This window comes from Dasypus novemcinctus, chromosome 21 (genome assembly GCF_030445035.2).
Source record: "Dasypus novemcinctus isolate mDasNov1 chromosome 21, mDasNov1.1.hap2, whole genome shotgun sequence".
NCBI classification, from domain to species: Eukaryota; Metazoa; Chordata; class Mammalia; order Cingulata; family Dasypodidae; genus Dasypus; species Dasypus novemcinctus.
Genome location: NC_080693.1, coordinates 68,265,971 through 68,285,897, shown reverse-complemented (window position 1 = coordinate 68,285,897; position 19,927 = coordinate 68,265,971). Strand labels below are relative to the sequence as shown.

Genomic DNA, 19,927 nt, shown 5'->3' with positions numbered 1-19,927 from the left:
GAAAGAAGAGAGATGAGCAACCAAGGAGGCAGGAAGAGAACTAGGACAATATCAAAACTTTTGAGGGGAGCAGATGTGGCTCAGGCAGTTGGGTGACTGTTTCCCACATGGGAGGTCCCGGGTTCGGTTCCTGGTGCCCTCTAAAAGAAAAAAACAAACAACAAGCAAAACAAATGAAAAAACCAGCTCAGGGGAGCTTATGTAGCTCAGTGGTTGAATGCCGGCTTCCCACATACGAGGTCCAGGTTCATTCCCTGGCCCTGGTATCTAAAAAAGAAAAAGAAAAAGAAAAAAGTTTTGTGAAATATTGTGGTCAAAATTGCCAACACTGTGGAGAAATTTAGAGGGATGAGGAATCAAAAAAAAGCTGCTTTATTTGGTGACTGGCAAGTGCTATTGAAAAAATGTTATTGCGGTAACATATAGATAACATAACAGTTTCCATTTTAACTATTTTCAAGTAAATAACTCAGTAATATTAATTACATTCAAATATTGTATTATTGTTATCATCATCAATTACCAAAAGTTTTTCAGTACCCCAAACATAAGCTCTGAATCATTAAGCATTAATTCCTCATTACCCTTCTCCTGGCCACTTTCTGTCCCAAGAATTTGCTTCTTTAAGATATTTAGTATGAGTGGAGTCATATAATATCTGTCCTTTTATTGTCTAGCTTCTTTCTCTCAGCATGACTTCTAGGTTCATCCATGTTGTAGCATGTATCAGAACTTCATTCCTTTTTACTGCTGAATAATATTCCATTGTATGTATACACCACATTTTGTTTATCCATTTATCTGTTAATAGACATGTTGCTTGCTTCCACCTTTTGGCAATTATGAATAGCTATGAACATTGGGGTTCCAATTTCTCTGCACCCTTACCAACACTATATTTTTTTTTAAATAGCCATTCTATTGGCTATAAAGTAGTATCTATTTGAGTTTTGATTTAAATTTCCATAATGACTAGTGATAGTGAGAATCTTTTCATGTGCTTACTTCCTACCTGTATATCTTCTTTAGGGGAAATGTCTATTTAAGTCCTTTACTCATTTTTAAATTAGTTTGTACATCCTTTTGTGGTTGAGTTGTAGGAGTTCTTTATGTACTTTGGATATTAAACCCTTATCAGATATGAGACTTGCAACTATTTTCTTTTATTCTGTAGGCTGTCTTTTCCCTTTTTTGATAATGTCCTCTGAAGTACAAACATCTTAAATTTTGATGAAGTCTAATTTATCTGTCTTTTCATTTGTTACTCATGTTTTTGTATCATACCTAAGAATCCATCACCAGATACAGGTCCTGAAGATATTCCTGTTTTCTTCTAATAGTTTTCTAGTTTTATAAAAATCTCATATATTTAGGTCCTTGATCCATTTTGAGTTAACTTTTGTATATGGTGTGAGGTAGTGGTCCATCTTCATTTTTTTACATGTGGACATCCAGTTTTCCTGGCACCACTGCTGAAGAGACTGTTTTTCCCCCTTGAATGCACTTGGCACTCTTGAAGAAAATCAAATGGCCATAGATGTGTGGGTTTATTAGAGGACTCTAAATTCTATTCCATTGGTCAAAATGTCTACCCTTAAGCCAGTACCAAACGGTTTCAATTATTTCAGTTTTTTTTTTAAAGATTTAAAAAATTTATTTATTCCACCCCTTATTGTTTGTGCTCGCTGTCTGCTCTCCATGTCCATTCACTTTGTGCTCTCTGCATCTGCTCATCTTCTCTTTAGGAGGCACTGGAAACCAAACCTGGGACCTCCCATGTGGGGGAGAGGTACTCAATCACTTGAGCCACCTCTGCTCTCTGCTTTGTAGTATTTCTCATTGTGTTTCCTCTGTGTCTCTTGTTGTGTCAACTTGCCATGCCAGCCTGTTGTGCCAGCTCTCTCACTCTCTCTCTCTCTCGCCCCCTTTCCCTCCCCCACCCCAGTTGTCTGTTCTCTACGTCTATTTGTGTGTTCTTCTTTGTCCGCTTCTGTTGTTGTCAGTGGCATGGGAATCTGTGTCTCATTTTGTTGCGTCATCTTGCTGCGTCAGCTCTCCATGTGTGCAGCGCCATTCTTGGGCAGGCAGCACTTTGTTTCGAGCTGGGCGGCTCTCCTTACAGGCGCACTCCTTGCGTGTGGGGCTCCTCTACGGGGGGGACACACCTGCGTGGCATGGCACTCCTTGCGCGCATCAGCACTGTGCATGGGCCAGCTCCACACGTGTCTCACTGTCTTGCTCGTCTTCTCCAGGAGGTGTTGGGAACCAAACCTGGGACCTCACATATGGTAGGCAGGAGCTCAGTCACTTGAGCCACATCTGCTTCCCAGTTATTTTAGTTTTGAAGTAAGTTTTGAAATTGTGAAGTGTGAGAACTCTACTTTGTTCTTCATTTTCAAGACTGTTTTGGCTATTCAGTTACCAGTGATTTCTGAGAAAGTAGCTTCAGTTGAATGTTAAGGGATTGGGATGGTTTCTTTTTTTAAGGATACTATTTATTAGGCATTGTATAAGATTAAAAGAGATTTTCATCTATGAGATTTCACTTAAGAAATTTTCATCTAAGAGATTTTTTAATTATGAGAGTTTCCAAAGGAGTCTCAGGAGTTCTACTTTTTTGCCTGGTAAGAGTACTGGATGCCTCAGAATGAAGTCATACACATTACTCATATTTCACTGCAAAACAACCTAAATCCAAGGTTTGTTTTCAGGATTGAACTAAAACACTATGAGGTCACTATTTTCCCTAGAGGTCTACATTTCTGAGAGCAGCATTTTTTTAATCAGTATTTTGAAATCAAGTTCTTTTGTGCCAGTTGTTCTCGAGATACCTTAAAGCAAATAACACATTTTTGAAAACATTTTTAGGGAACTGAAATATACTAACAGAAACACTTCTAGGGGCCTCTGGTTAGTTTGAGTTTAAAAAGAGAGAGAATTTTTCCTCCTATTCCTCTAGGGTGGTAGTCTTCAGAGGGTCTGGTGTCTGTACTTATCTCCATGGCTAGTTTTCCTTCTCTACACATGAAAAGCTTGGAGTCTGCCAGGACTTTTCAGTCCAGACCTCCTACTGCAGTTTCTCTGCTCCCCAAATTCTCCTTCCTCACTCTTTGCTGAAAGGGAACTTCTTTTGAGCTCAGCAGAGAATTTCTTGGTTGATAGGTAGGGACTTTTTGTGGTTGCTGATTAATGCAGTTTCTTAAGTGCCTCTCAAAGTTTCAGAACTGTTTTCAGATGCAGTGTGGGCTGGGAATGGTAAGTGGACAAACACTGGGAAATATGCAGAGCCAGACACTCTTTGATCTGTTGCCTAACAGGGTTTGATATATCTACTGAGATACATGAGGTAACAGGAGAGATAAAGGCTATACCTCAAAAAGAAAGAAAAAGGGAAGAAGAGGAAAGCAGTGGGGTTGGGCAGTCATTACCTTGGCCCGTTTCTTGCACAGCAGCACAACAATACTCAGGTATCCTGCTGCTGCGGCATAACCCAGAGGAGTAAGGCCGCTTTCAGAAGAGGCATCTACATTGGCCCCAAACTCCAACAGCAGGGCCACCATTTCTGTGTAACCAAGATGAGACTGGACACATAGAATTGGAGCATTATTTAAAACCTCTGTCCGGTAATTGATATTGGCACCTCCCAAAATCAGCAATCGGCTAACCTAGAAATAAATAAATAGAAATAATAATCAGAAAAAGATCTACCATAATGTATCATAAACAGTTTTATTACATGATCTGAGATCCCATAACAGTGCCTAGTAAGTAGCACATTGTAACTGCTTTATTTTATAATCTTCATTTGTTCCTTTTTCTAATATATATTATATATATATATAACCACAAAGATATATATATGAAAGAGAAGGGACTCAAAATTGTACTCCGTAAGAAAATCAAATAAATATGTAAGCAAGCATTAAAGGAACTACTGAGAAGGAAAAGAAAGACTTACAAAGATGAAATAGCAAAATGGCAGAAAAAAGTCCTGCATTATCAGTAACTAATTTGAAAGAAAATGGAGTAAACTTTCCAGTCAAAGGTAGAGGTTAGCAGAATATAAAAGGATAAAAAAGCATGACCCAACTCAATGCTGTTTACAAGAGACTCAATTTAAATTCAAAGACTCAAGTAGGGTGAAAGTGAAAGAATGGAAAAAACATACCATGAAAAAGTAACTAAAAGAGAACTAGAGTAGCTATACTAATATCAAACAAAATAAAATTTAAATAAAAACTGTTACAAGGGTCAAAGAAGGTCACTATATATTAATAACAGGAGCAATTCAACAAGAAAGCAAACAATTATAAATATGTGCATCGATTGGTAGAGCCCCTAAATATATGAAGCAAAAAATACTGACAGATTTGAAGGGGGAAATAGATAATTTTACATTAATAGTAGGAGGCATAATATATCACTTTCAAAAATGGATAGACCACCTAGACAGAAGACCAATAAGGAAATAGAAGTCTTGAACAATACCATAACCAACTACACCTAACAGACATATATACTACACCTCACCCAACAGCAGCAGAATACATATTCTTTTGTAGGGCACACGGATCACTCTTTAGGACAGACCATAAGTTAAGTTACAAAGCATGTCACAATAAATCCAAAAATATTGAAATCATACTATGTTTCTTTTCTCCATCCATAAAAGAAGGAAGCTAGAAATCAATAACAGGGAGAACTGGAAAATTCACAAATATGTGGAAACTAAACAACATACTCTTAAACGGCCAACCCATGGGTCTGAGAAGAAATCACAAGGGAAATTAGGAAATATCTTGAGGCAAACGAAATGAAACAAAGCATTAAAAAACTTATGGGTGCAGCAAAGGCAGTGGTGAGAGGGAAATTTATAATTCGAAACACATTAAAAAAGGAGAAAGAACGTAAATCAGAGACTTAACTTTAAAGCTGGAAGATTTAGAAAAAGCAGCACAATCTAACCCCTAAGTGAGCAGAAGGAAGGAAATAACAAAGATTAGAGCAGAAATAAATGAAATAGAGAATAAAAAAAATAATAGAAAAAGTCAACCAAAAGTTGGTTCTTTGAAAAGATCAATAAAATCAGCAAGCCTTTAAGTAGGCTGACAAAGAAAAAAAGAGAGGAAGCAAATAATTAAAATCGGAAATGAAAGGGGGGACTACTACTGACTCTATAGAAACAAAAAGTATTATAAGAGGAAACTATAAACAACTGCACACCAACAAATTAGATAACCTGGGTGAAATGGACAAATTCCTAGAAACACACAAACTACCTACCACTGATTGAAGAAGAAATAGAAGAAGTCAACAGAAAAATAACAAGCAAAGAGAATGAATCAATAATAAAAAAACCTTCCAACAAAGAAAAGCCCAGGATCAGATGGTTTCACTAGTTAATTCTACCAAACACTCCAAGAATTAACATCACTCCTGCTCAAACTCTTCCTACAAAACGAAGAGGAGGAAACATTTCGTAATTCAATTTGTGAGGCCAACATCACCCAACACTAAAACTGGATAAAAATAACTTCAAGAAAAAAAAGTTATGCACTAATATCCCTTATGAATATAGATGCAAAAATCCTCAACAAAATACATCCAAATTGGAAAGGAAGAAGTATAACTTTCAATCAAGATGATCGTGTGGGTTTTTTCCCTTTTATTTTTTAATGTGGTATATAATGTTAATTTATTTTCTTATGTTGAACCACATAATCATCTGAATTGACACAGAAAAAGCATTTGACAAAATCCAGCATCCTTTCTTGATTAAAACACTTAGAAAAATAGAATAGAAGGAAACTTCCTCAATATGAAGGAAGGGATATATGAAAAACCCACAGCTAACATCATACTCCCTCTAAGATCAGAAACAAGACAAGGATGACCACTGTCACCACTATTATTCAACACTGTACTGATAGGTAAGAAAAAGAAATAAAAGGCATCCAAATTGGAAAGGAAGAAGTAAAACTTACCCTATTTTCAAATGGCATGATTCTCTATATAGAAAAATATGAAAAATCCACAACAAAGCTACTGGAGTTAATAAATGAAATCAACAAAGTGATGGGATACAAGATGAACATACAAAAATCAATAGTGTTCCTATATACTAGTGAAGTACAACATTAAAAGGAAATCAAAGAAAAAATTCCATTTATAATAGTAACTAAAAGAATCAAATATCTAGGAATAAATTTAACTAAGGATGTAAAAGGACTCATGCATGAAAAGCTACAAAACATTGCTAAAAGAAATCAAAGAAGACCTAAATTATTGGAAGGACATTCTGTGCTCATGAATTGGAAGTCTAAATATTGTTAAAATGTCAGTTCTATCTAAAGCAATTTACAAATTCAATTCAATCCCAATAAAAATTCCAACAATATTCTCCTTGCAGAAACAGAAAAGCCAATCATCAAATTTATATGGAAGGGTAAGGGGCTCTGAATAGCCAAAACCATCTTGAAAAAGAATGATGTTGGAGGACCCATACTCCATTATTTTAAAACTTATTATAAAGCTCTAGTAATCAAAACATCATGGTACTGAAACAAGGACAGACATGTGGATCAATGGAATCAAACTGAGTTCAGAAATAAACCCTCACATCTATAGCCAATTGATTTTTAAAATTATTTTTTATTAGTGAAATTGTAGGTTTACAGAAAAATCATTCACAAAATACAAACTGTAGAAATCAAACCTCACATCTATAGCCAGATGATTTTTGACAAGAGTGGCAAGTCCACTTATTGGGGAAAGAATAGTCTCATCCACAAATGGTGCTGGGAAAAGTGGGTATCCATATGCAAAAGAATGAAGGTGGACCCCTACCTCCCCTACCTCCCCTAACTCAAAATGGATCAAATCCTAAATATAAGAACCCAAACTATAAAACTCCTAGAAGAAAACATATGGAAGCATCTTCATGACCCTTTGTTAGGCAATGCTTTCTTAGATTTTATAACAAAAGCATAAGTAACAAAAACAGAGAAATGGGACTTCATAAAAATTAAAAACCTGTGCATCAAAGGACCTAAATGAAAGTAAAAATATCTACAGAATGGGAGAAAATACTTGGAAAACACATATCTGAAAAAGGTTTAGTATCCAGAATATTTATATAAAGGAATCCTATAACTAAACAACAAAAAGACAAACAACTCAATTAAATAATGGGCAAATGATGTAAGCAGCCATTTCTCCAAAGAAGATATACAAATGGCCAAAAAAGCACAAAGAAAGATGCTCAACATCATTAGCCATTAGGGAAATGCAAATCAAAACCATAATGAGACACCATTTCCACACACTAGAATAGTACTATGAAAAAAAGGCAACAGAAAATAACAAGTGTTAGAAGGTGGAGAAATAGGAGCACTTGTTCATTGTTGGTGGGAATGTAAAATGGTGCAGCTGCTATGGAAAACAGCTTGATGGTTCCTCAGAAAATTAAAGACAGAATTAACATATAATCTTGCAATCTCACTTCTAGGTACATACACAAAAAATTGAAAGGAGGAACTTGAACAGATATTTGCACACCAATGCTCACAGCAACATCATACATAATTGCCAAAATACAGAAGCAACTCAAGTGTCCAACAACAGATGACTAGGTAAACAAAATGTGGTATATGCATAAATGGAATATTATTCAGCCATAAAAAGGAATGAAATTCTTATACATGTGACACATGGATAAACCTTAAGGACATCATGTTGAATAAAATAAGCCAGACACAAAAGGACAAATATTGTATGATCTCTCTTACATGAAATAGTTAGAGGAAGCACATTCCTAGAGCCGGAAAATACCATACAGGTTACCAAGGACCAGGGTGGGGTAGAGTATGGGGAATGAATACTTAATAAGTACGGAGTTTCTTTTTGGGATGATGAAAAAGTTTTAGATGATGGTAGTACAACAATGTAAATATAATTAACAGCACTGAATTACATATTTGAATGTCATTAAAAGGGGACTTTTTAGGTTGTATATATGTTACTAGAATAAAAAACATTTTTAAAAAACCACAGGACTGTATAATACAGTGGACCTTACTATAAATGAAGAATTATAGTTAATAGTACAATTTAAAAATGCTCTTCCATGAACGGTAACAAATGTACCACACTAATGCAAACTGTTAATAATAGGGTATGTGTGTGTGTCTGTTTGTTGTGGGGTATTTGGGGACCCTGTATTTCTGCATGATTTTCTTTTAAACCTATACCTTCCCTAATTAAAACAAAACAAAACAAAAGCAAAGGCTACATGGGATCAATGGATAGCGGAGCTTGTTCCTATAAGTCAGAGACAGGTTGCAGAAGGTAGACAGATAATAGATTTGGTCTTCAATTCACTGAATAACACAAAAGAATTTAAAATACATTAAATTATCAAGAAAAGGTTAATGCGAAATGAAATAGTTTTATTAATGTCTTTAAAAGTTTTGTTTATTTTATTAGGAAGTAAATGCATTGTTGCAGTGTTTTATGGACTGTTTAAAGGCTTTTGTTTAGCAGAATGAATGGAAAATACACTTATTGTTAAGAGTGTCATCTACTTTATGAAACACATCAACTTAAAAAAAACCTCTATCAAAGCAGTGAGGAACACAATAGGTAGTAAGAACACAGTCGTATTTTTGTCATGGTAGAGATCCATGAGATTGTTTCACTTAATGGATTTTTGCTGATGCCTGAAATTCTTATTGTGGATTAATAATAGGATCATGCACTTAGCAAATATTTAGTTTAGTTTTAAAATTTAAGAATTTTCCAGATGTCTTTTTCCCCCCTTTGTCTTGGGATGGAATGCATTTTATATATATAAGCAGTATTTATTTAATTAGTCTATACAATTATTGAGAGGCCTGATAAAGCCTTTAAACATTCCTAACATTCCTTTCAATGGTTCTTAAATGACAAAGCAATTGTGCAATGTTGCTGATTAGGGACCTAGCAAGCTGCATACAAATTCAAATATGTTAGACTGAGTAATCCAACAAAATTCAATTTGGATCAGATCTTCATCCCTTGACTTTGTGAAATAGCAGTACTCTCCTTCCAGTGAAGGATTATCACAGAGCTTCACTACATGAGAATCTGACCCAGTGTTCTTACCGTATTTCACATGTGCCTGTAAATTACTTGCAAGAGAAAAAGGAAAAAAGGAAAAAAAAAAAAAGGGGAAGGGAAAGGGGAAAGGGGAAGGGGAAGGGGAAGGAAAGGAAAGGAAAGGAGAAAATGGTATCTTAACATGGCAACTACCAAACTTTAAAAAGCAAATGTTGGTGACATAGCCAGTTTATCAGTGGGCCTCCTATCTTGTTCTGTCTGTTCCTGTTGTTTCAAAATCATTTCATGTACACTACTGAGGTAAATTAAAATTGGTAATGTGAACTTTTTTTTTTAGGGTTAAGAACAAACCATGAAAATGTTAACAAAAAAAAGTTTTAGAGTTCCCTATCTTCAAACATGCTAGTAGTTTAGTTATTTTTAGTTGCTTTGTTATTTGAAAAGCTTTTAAATTTAGATCTTGCTCCATTTACAATTAATTTTTATTGTAAAATCTCACTTCTTAAATAAAGCACTTCTTAAAAAAAAGATTAATTAATAGGAGGCAGTCTTAGGCAAATGCAAGATTGATTAAATAGCCATTTAACTGCCCTTATAATTTTTTCACAGTTAATTCTTTAATCCATCTGGAATTTATATTCATTTACCTTTATATTTGGAGTGTAGAGATTTCGTAAAGATGCCAATGCCATGGAAAGACCTTCGGTGCTATAGGATATCCAAAGACCTTGGAGGATAGAAGATGATACACCAACTTTTTTACTTAAACCCTGAAAAAGAAATATAGAAATAATTAAATTCCTAGCCCATCTAAAAAGCACTGAAGAGTTTCTGGTTTTATAATGAGAATATAGTCTTATGTTAACAATATCCACACAATGAAAACCTGTCCACCGATCAGGGAAAGACTAATTCTGAAGGAACAAGCTGACTCAAATTGCTTCCATCTCAGTAGTTCCTAGCAACAAATCTCCTTAATATCTCTGTTTTCTGCTATATTTGGATGTAATTTGTTTTTCATACCTTTTTTATTAGCAGTCTTGAATGAATCCCTTAAATTCAAGTTACTAAAATATACATCATGGCAGAGACAATGCAATATGATCACTGATCTCCATTTCATCTTTTTCTTGGGGATTTAGACAAACTATATTTCCTAGCCTCCCTTATAGTTAGGTGAACCATGTGACTGAATTCTAGCTAATAAAATATGGACAGAAGTAATATGTTATGTCCAGGCTTGGCCTTAAGACCTCCTGTGTATTTCTCCATATTTTCTTTGTTCCTCTTGATTACAAGGCAGATGTAGGAGGATCCAATGGAGGATTCTGACACATTAGGAAGTTTCAGAACGATTATATGGAAGGACCCTATTGCCTATCCAACGACCCACACTGAACTGCAATATAAATTAGAAATAAATCTTTGTTGTATTAAGTCACTGAGATTTTACAGGTTTGTTATAGCAGCTAGCATTTTTTACCCTAATATACCCCAAAATGATCACATTCATTTATCCTTAAGAACACAGTAACAAATACAGAGGCTTAATTGCCGTCAGCAACAAAATTTCTCATATAGTAATGTTTGGCCTTTTCACATGAATAGTTCTTTAATATTACTGATGTTCAAACATTTTCTGGCAATTATCTTATTATTCTGCCAATATCTGGGTCAAACGAGCTAAAGCAGCAAAATATTAACAATGAAATTTGAGACCTAATTACTGGATCTGGAGAGATATTCTTTAAAAACAACAAAACTTATGCTAGCTCTGTTTCCTGAAATGCAAGTAACTCCAGTCTATAATACCTCCTTATGCCCAAATCAGCAAGGTGTATTTATTTAGCACATATACTAAGCAAAGGACATCTACAAGGAGAAACACTAATCTTAAATTTTTTTTTTAAGATTTATTTATTTATTTCTCTCCCCTACCCCCTCCCCACCCTGGTTGTCTGTTCTCTGTGTCTATTTGCTGTGTCTTCTTTGTCCGCTTCTGTTGTTGTCAGCAGCATGGGAATCTGTGTTTCTTTCTGTTGTGTCATCTTGTTGTGTCAGCTCTCCGTGTGTGCGGCGCCATTCCTGGGCAGGCTGCACTTTCTTTCGCTCTGGGTGGCTCTCCTTACAGGGCGCACTCCTTGCACATGGGGCTCCCCTACGCAGGGGACACCCCCGCGTGGCACGGCACTCCTTGTGCACATCAGCACTGCGCACGGGCCAGCTCCACACGGGTCAAGGAGGCCCGGGGCTTGAACCGCAGACCTCCTGTGTGGTAGACGGATGCCCTAACCACTGGGCCAAGTCCGCCGCCCTAATCTTAAATTATTATGAGTTACAAATTCATCTAATAAAACCTGAAGTCATTATGGTCATAGTCTTTCCATAGCAGGCAGAGATTCTTAAAGTGAGTTAATAGAGTAACATTTTTTGTGATCTATCAACTTTAATAAAAAGTGTTAAAAAAAAAAGTGAGTTAAGAAAATTTCATGTAAAGGGAATTCTTACACTAGAGAAAAGACTTAAAGAAGAATAATACTTTGGGAAGACTGAATACAGGAACATTTTAAAAAGGACTTTTTGATATAGCCTTTTTTTGGTTTGTTTTTATTGGGTTGCGGGAATTTCTTTTTTTTAGGAGGTACTGGGGAGTGAACCCAGGACCTTGCACATGGGAAGCAAGTACTCAACCACTGAATTATTAATACATGTACTCCCTAATGAGAGTTGTTGTTTTTTGTTTGTTTTTAGGATATACCAGGGATTGAACCTGGGACCTTGTATTTGGAAGCAGGCACTCAATCACTTCAGCTACATCTCATCCCCTGTGGAATATTTTGATGCAACCAAAAGTTAAAAATTAGATCATTACACTTTCAGATTGAACATTTTATTTCCAAAAAATGTTCAAAGCAAACTCTTGCCTTATCACTGATCCTTACACTTGAAGATCAGTTCTGGGACTGGGGCAGGGTGGTCCAAAGACATCTATTGCTATACATCTGTGTCTATACATATCTTGGTATTTTTAAAAAGTCTTTTACATTTAAGGTTTTAATGATAAGAGTAATACAGATTTGTTACAGATAGTGAATAATATATTATGATGTTGAAAATAAAAGTACTTTCAATCCCCATCTCAATCCTAAAAGGCAGCTGCTATTAACACTTGGTGTTTATCATTCAAAACATTTCCCATTCATGTGAAAAAACACACACACAATAGTGTTTATAAAAATGTAAAATTAATTTTATTAAAATCTTTTTATTATGGAAAATTTCATACCTGTACACAAAAGTAGAGAGAACGGTAAAATAACCACTCCTCCTGCCCCCAAAGCCATTACCTCACTTCAAAAATAATCAACTCATAGTTAACCTTGATTTATTTATTTATTTTTAAAGATTATTATATATTTCTCTCCCTTTCCCTCCTACCACCCGGTTGTCTGTTCTCTGTGTCTATTTGCTGCGTCTTGTTTCTTTGTCCACTTCTGTTGTTGTCCGGAGCATGGGAATCTGTGTCTCTTTTTGTTGCGTCATCTTGTTGTGTCAGCTCTCTGTGTGGGAGGCACCCTTCTTAGGCAGGCTGCACTTTCTTTCGCGCTGGGCGGCTCTCCTTACGGGGCGCATTTCTTGTGCGTGGGGCTCCCCTGCGCAGCACGGCACTCCTTGCGCGCATCAGCACTGTGCATGGGCCAGCTGCACACGGGTCAAGGAGGCCCAGGGTTTGAACTGCAGACCTCCCATGTGGTAGACGGATGCCCTAACCACTGGGCCAAGTCCGCTTTTAATATTTATACTCCCACCCATAACCCCTTTCTCCTCATCACTAGATTATTTTAAAGAAAATCCCAGTCATCTCATCATTTAATATTTAACTAACTCTAAAAGATAACTTTTAAAAAACATAACCCAACATCATTATCATGCTTAAAATTAACAAAGATTCTATAATATATTATATATACAGACAGTACTCAAATTTCCTTGAAGGCCTCAAAAAATAATTTAACAAAAATTTCTGGTTTGAATGGGGACCCAAATCAAGTCCATATATTATAACTGTCCATATATGATTAAAAACACTTTTACTATTTCAATAATCATCTTTGTTCATGTATCTTTATACATGTGTGCAAGCACATCTTTGATATACGATTTTAGAAGTGAATCCTTCTACATTTTGTGCCATTTTGACAAGTCTTTGTCAAAGTGGCTGCTTGTATCTAAACATTCCCAACATCAAATATGCAGCTTGACAAAATGAGGAAAGATGATGCTAATTACTTCTACTCATCCTTCTGTTCCATCCTATCCTAATTAAAAATGATGGACAAGACAGTGAACCAAAAAAGCTTGGCCAAATTCTGGCAAAGCAGATCTTTGAGTTCCCATTCTGGGAGACTAAAAGAGAATCTGATTTTAGCCCTTGATATCCCAAAGGGATTAATCTGACTTTTATCCTCCTCTAGTATTTGAAAATGGCTACTAAATTTCTCCATTATCCATATTTTCTCTAGACTTAAGGAGACTGAGCTCTGTTTGAATCTTTCTACTAGAAAACCCACCTAGATACCAAGAGCTGGATGCAGTGGAAAAAATAAGAAGGGCCAACAACTACATTTTCTAATGGCTTATTATTACTTTAGAACCTCTTTTAATTTTTTGCTAATAACCGACATTGATAACAAACTCTCTCTCTCATTTAGCCAATTAGTTGACATGTAACGAAACATAAAAAACTCAACAAATATAATACATCACTAAATAGTTATGATTGTTTATTTTGAGATACAGGGTTGAATAATTCCAGTTCTTTTAGGGAGAGTTCCAAGTGCTACTTGGGGAGAGTTCCAAGTGCTGCTCAGGGTTGGAGACCAGCAAATGAGGTTTTAGAGCTTATGCCCATTATAGATCTTAAAAGATGAGGAAACTTGACTTGGATTCACATTTGGGCCTCAGTTTTTGTGAGAACCTTTTTGAGGAATAATAAAACTTTCTGAGTAACTATGAACCTCCTTTTGAAACTTTCTGAGGAACAATACATTCTATTAACCTATTAAAAAAATCATCAAAAAGTAATACCTGGAGAATGGATAGGACTCAAGCATTTGGGGAACTGCCTCCCACATGGGAGGTTCCAGGTTCGGTTCCTGGTGCCTCCTAAAGAAGATGAGCTGATGCAATGAGCTGATACAACAAGCTGATGCAATGAGCTGACAAATGAGCAGGCATGGTGAGCAGGAAGTAGATGTGACTCAAGTGGTTGGGCACTTGCCTCCCACAGGGGAGGTCCTGGTTTGGCGTCCAGTGCCTCCCAAAGAAGATGAGCAGACACAGTGAGCAGAGACAATGAGAAGCATGTATATGTAGTGCAGAAATAATGAGCAGACACAATAAGCAGATGAGAGCAAATAATGAGCGGACAGAGGAAGGAGTCACCTGGGGGCAGGAGGAAATAATAACCATAGTCTAATAGAAGAAACTTCTTAGCAAAAGAAGACATGCCTTACATATTATGGCTGAAGGGGAAAAAAATAGGGGTAAATCTTACATTCATTCAGTATCTACTGTATGTCAGGTTCTGTGATATGGCTTTTTCATGAATTTCTTTAATTCAGTCTCTGCATCAGCCCTGAAGTAGAATTTATCACTATTTTTATATAGGAGGAAACCATTTAGAGACCATTTTTTCCAGTCATACAATTGCTAAAAAGTGGAGCTGGAAATAGAAACCAATTCTTACTCTAAAGTTCATATTCCTTCCATTATACCAAATTTAAAAAAAAAAAAAGACGGTATCTGAGTCAGGATTTCACTTCTGAATTCTTAGCTGGAAAAGGAGCAACTAGAATAGACAAAGCAGCCAGTTGGGGCTTGTCCCTTACCTTGAATTCCAAAACATTGCCCATCCTTGGTTCTCTTTTCTAAGAATTGTCCTTTTTTATCTTGGACAATTTCGCCTAAACCCATGGCTTTTCAACTAAGCACTTGGTGCTTCTTTAGTAGCTATGGAATTTAAAATAGAACTATATCTATGATCTGAAATAGTCAACTTTCTCTGAAACACTGGCTTAGGTGGGATTCGTTAGATATTTTCACTTAATTATTAGGAATATTATTTAATGTAAGCATGATGATGGATCAATGTTTATAAAAGTCACGTAGTACTTTTCCTTTTGCAGAAGATCATTGGCAGATGGAGCTCAGAAATATTTTAGTTAGTGTCCCTGAAAGATACAGCAACTGACCCCTCTGCTCAGATTTGGATTTAGTTTTCTCGAATGTAAATTGCCTGTGTTTTCGGTATGATTCTTAGGACAGTTTTAGTCATTTAAGAATACCAAAGAATTTTAAATGTGAAAGTCCAAGATACTTAGAGAAAAGTTAGATGTTCCTGGGATGGTGAGTCATAATTTTAGCTCAAGAGGATATGGGTGGATTTCCACTTCTGGTAATGACTTGATCTAGGTAATTTGGACAAACTTTTCTACCAAGGACAACTATAAAAAGATGTAAATTAGAAACAAATCTTTTTGAAGACATGGGAAACTTAACAAGTTAGAAAACTACTGGTCTAAGATTTGGAGTAGGATGAAGGTCCAGAAGCAAAGCAGTTTTGGAGCTGCTTGTCCATGGGTATGTTTACCAATTCTGCAGGAATAGCTAGGAATGCTTTTGATAGCTTTAGGTGCCTAGAGAAACAGGAATTGGAGTCCAGGGCCCAGCTCACCAAAGGAGGGGTGGGAGGAGTACCTGTTGAACTTCCTTGCTTTGGTTTGGGGTCCCACCCCCAAAGGGTATAGCCCTAGGAGTAAAGGTGAACCAGAAGTAAGTGGGCTCTCACAGAGACTGCAGCAGAGCTTTGAATTATCATAATCTTTGAAAATTGAATGAGGTGATTTTGAAATGCTATGCAAACCTAAATAATGGAGAATATCATTTCATCCTAGGCATAAATTATTTCTAAAAACAAATTTACAAATGCAAAGACCAGCACACAAGAAACAAAATATCATCAATGAAAAACAGCAGAAATAATATTCAACAGAAATCAACTTCTATGTTTCTCTACATTTGACTTCTCAGACATAAGCTTTGAAATAACTAGCTTATTATGTTTGAGGGGATAAAAGACAAGACTGAGAATTCTGATAGAGAACTGAAAAACTATATATAAAAAATAACTGAATAGAAATTCCAGAACTGAAAAATAAATTAGCCAAAATTTCAAACTCAGTAGATAGGTTTAATGGCATGGTATTCTGGTATGTGGCTATCCTACTATTGAGTATTTAGGTAATTTCTATTTATTTTAATAAAAATAGCTTCAGAATTTTTATTTTTAAGAAATAAAATGTAACAATTACATCCCTTCCTTGCCCCACTCTCCTTTTCCAGAGGTGACCCCTATCCTAAGGTAAGCATGTATATGTAGTAGCTAACATATATATAGCCCTTAGTGATCCCAGTCCCTCTCCTAAATAGATTATATATATTAACAAATTAAATCTTTACAACAACTGTATGAGATAAGTATTACTGTCCCCATTTAAATGATTAGAAAACAGAGAAACAGTGATGTTAAATAATGTGTTAAAATTTATATAGCCAGTAAGTAGTAGAGGTATGATTTGAACCCAGACAGCCCAATCTCTGAAAGTACTATGCTATATGGCCACCTCTAAGTGAATGATGTACATCAGGGATTTTCAATAAGCATTACCTGGGAGCTTTTAAAAAATAATAATGCCTGGGTTCTACCCCAGAACAATGAATCATAATTTCTGGGGTATAAGGCTCAGGACTGTGTATTTTTTTAAAAGCTCCCCAGGAGACTCTAATGTATAGCCAGAGTTGAAAACCAGACTAGATCTATAGATGAATCTCAAATACGCAAAAAAAGTTGCAGAATTATATGAACAGCATCATACTCTTTTTATCAAGTTAAAAAAACAAAATAATTCTATATATTATTTATGAATGAATATCTATGGTGAATAAGTACAAAATATGGATGAGATGAATACATACAACTTTAGGATAGGAGTTACCTCTGTGGAGGGAGAGAATGGGTTAAAGGAGGAATATAAAGGGGACTTTCACTGAATTATATTTCATTTCTTAAAAATAAAGGAAAAGATATGAAGCAAACATAGCAAATATTAACATTTGTTAAATCTGGCAGACAGTATTAGACTATTTTTTCAAGGTTTGAAATATCTCATAATAAATTTTCAAACAGAAGAATAGGGACATCTCTTCCCTTGAGACAAGAAAAAAGAAGGTAAGAATTGATGATATAGATTGGTTTACCAATGAAGAGATGGGAGTAGTTAAAGAAAGTCACATTTAATGGCTTTGATTTTTTCAGGGAGTCACAAGTTAGATTGTTTGTGGGAGGTTAGTTGACTTTACTAAGAGGTAGAGGAAAAAGAAAAGGGAAATGGAGCTGATAAGAACAGACCTCAGTAAATTAACTTCAATTAAATGGTCCAGTAAAGGGACCACAAGGCAGCACTGAGAGCTCCATGAGGTTGAAGTACATAGAGAGAAAATAAGCCTGAGATATAGAACTAGACTCTGGAATTTGGAGTATTAGTTTTATTTGTTTCACGGACTCACTCTACTGATGCCTTCTGCAAGGTGGGGTTGACCCTTTCCTTCTGGGAGGTATGGGAGGAAAGAGTTTCAGTTTAACTAAACTCAACAAAGGTTACAGGCAGATAAATGTGATCATATTACCAGTCAGGATGTATTAAAAATAACCCATAATTAAATTCTGAGCTGATGGTTTCAAGAGAACTTGAACTAGGAAAAGTGTCTTCAGTATCTGTAACTGTTGTTCAGGCAAGAAGGAATGCCCTTTTTGTCAGAGATATATAGTAATGGAATCTGTTACTTAGATACTTGTTAGAATTTTAATTTACAGGGAAGCAGCTGTGGCTCAATCGACTGGGCTCCCGTCTACCATATGGGAGGCCCTGGGTTCAGGTCCCACAGCCTCCTCGTGAAGGCAAGCTGACCCGTGCCATGCAGAGAGCTGATGGCTCACACCCCACAGAGAGCTGATACATCAAGATTACACAACAAAGGAAGAGAAGCAGACACAGAAGAACGTGCAGTGAATGGACACAGAGAGCAGACAGCAAGCAAGCTGCAAGGGGGGGGGGATAAATAAATAATACTAATAATAAATCTTTAAAAAAATTTTTTACAATGTTGTTTACCAGCTTATAGTAAGCCTATTTGCTATTTCTCAATACCTTAAGAAAGCAGGGAAAGCATGAAGAAACACCTGCAATCTCCTGTTTCTAGCTATGGCACAGTCACATTAAGATCTTTGCAAAAACTTATCTTGGGGCTTATCTTATTTGTTAAGTCAAGTTATTTACAAACAGATCACCAGTGATCAACTTGCAGATATCCAACTGTCTCTAATGAATTATCAGTGTTCTTATCTGGCCATTCCCTGTGGCCATGTTTGGTTATAGTAAAAGGATACTGGCTCAACACAGGGAATGGTGCCTTTCACTGTAGATAAAGGGTTGGCAATCTACAGCTCTAGGGTCAAGTCCAGCCCTCTGCCTGTTTTTGTAAATAACAGGCTAAAGCCTATCAACAGCGACACTGTAAAGTGAGCACCAGAAAACCACAGTACTTCCTCATTCTTCAGCTCGCAGTCATGTCATCACCATATGCTGTACACCAGGATATTTATGGCTTGAATCACACATGGAGCCAGTTTTATCTCAGGCACCCATGTTATCTGCATCAACATAAGATAAAACTGGCTAATGACAGGATTGCATTTTAAAGACAGTTCTTCATGTATTGGATATAGTCACACTTGGTCAAATGAAGCTTCACATCATGTCTCTGTTTATGTGGTATTCCCTTTTGGTACACCCATCCAGCATCAACCTCGTCTTTGCATCTGATCCAAGGCAGATGGTTATGTTAAAGGTTAATACTTAAGGTATTTTCCCATCTAATAAAAGTATAATCATCTTAACAGTTTGTGGAAATAGCAGACATTTTTCATTTATCTTGAAACTGAAATGAAACACCTTGCCTGTTATTTTAGTTGTTCTCTGCTCCTATGAAGTAAGGTCATTTTTGTAACAGCAATTTGTTAGGGCAATTATGATTCAAATAAAGGACTTGTCGCAGTGGGTTTCACTTTCTGTTCATGTGAATGAACAGGATTCTCTAGCTGTGGGCTCACATGTTGCGTGCTAAGCTCTGAAGTTGCCCTTCATGCCTTCTTTTTCTTTTCTGAAGAGAACTATTTATCTTTAACAGTATCCATCGAGGGACTAAGGTACCTGTATTTCTCAATCCTGAGGCAAAACAAGTTAAGAACTGAAGCTAGTAGAATCAACGGTAAAGTATGGGCTGGATAAACCAGGACAATACATTTCCTCCTTTACTTTGGTGTTTTACCCAATAAATGTTGTCTGGACTATGAATTTCTTGAGATTAGGGACTGTATCCTTTCTTTTTTTGTATCCCCAGTACCTAGTTTGATGTTTCAGCAAGTGTTGAATAACTGGGCTTCCCACTTTGGGTCCTCCATTCCAGCCTTGTAAATGTTGAGAGAAGGAAACTGATACTACAATGTTCTTAAAATTCTGAAACTACTGGGAGAAAAACTGAGATTATAACTTGAAGAGAGTGAGAGTTATAGCTCAAAGGAAGGTTCCAGATAGTTGTAAAATCATAACACCAAGAATATTAACATCTTCACTAAAACAAGTATAAGAAAATTGAAAGAGTAACTGCTTTTAGTGATTTTTTTCAGACACTATGAAAACCTGCAACTACT

At 36.1% G+C, this 19,927-nt stretch overlaps 1 protein-coding gene across 14 annotated transcripts in view; it reads right to left on the bottom strand.

Annotated features, from left to right (window-relative positions):
• The window catches only part of TANC2 (tetratricopeptide repeat, ankyrin repeat and coiled-coil containing 2), a 593,508-nt gene that overhangs the window by 47,986 nt on the left and 525,595 nt on the right, over nt 1-19,927 (bottom strand). For all 14 annotated transcript variants that reach the window (XM_071210733.1, XM_071210734.1, XM_071210737.1 and 11 more), the window contains 2 exons: nt 9,744-9,866; nt 3,429-3,665 (listed from right to left, as the gene is read on the bottom strand). In XM_071210733.1, the coding sequence (XP_071066834.1) occupies nt 3,429-3,665; nt 9,744-9,866 (360 nt within the window). The remainder of the gene's footprint in view (nt 1-3,428; nt 3,666-9,743; nt 9,867-19,927) is intronic.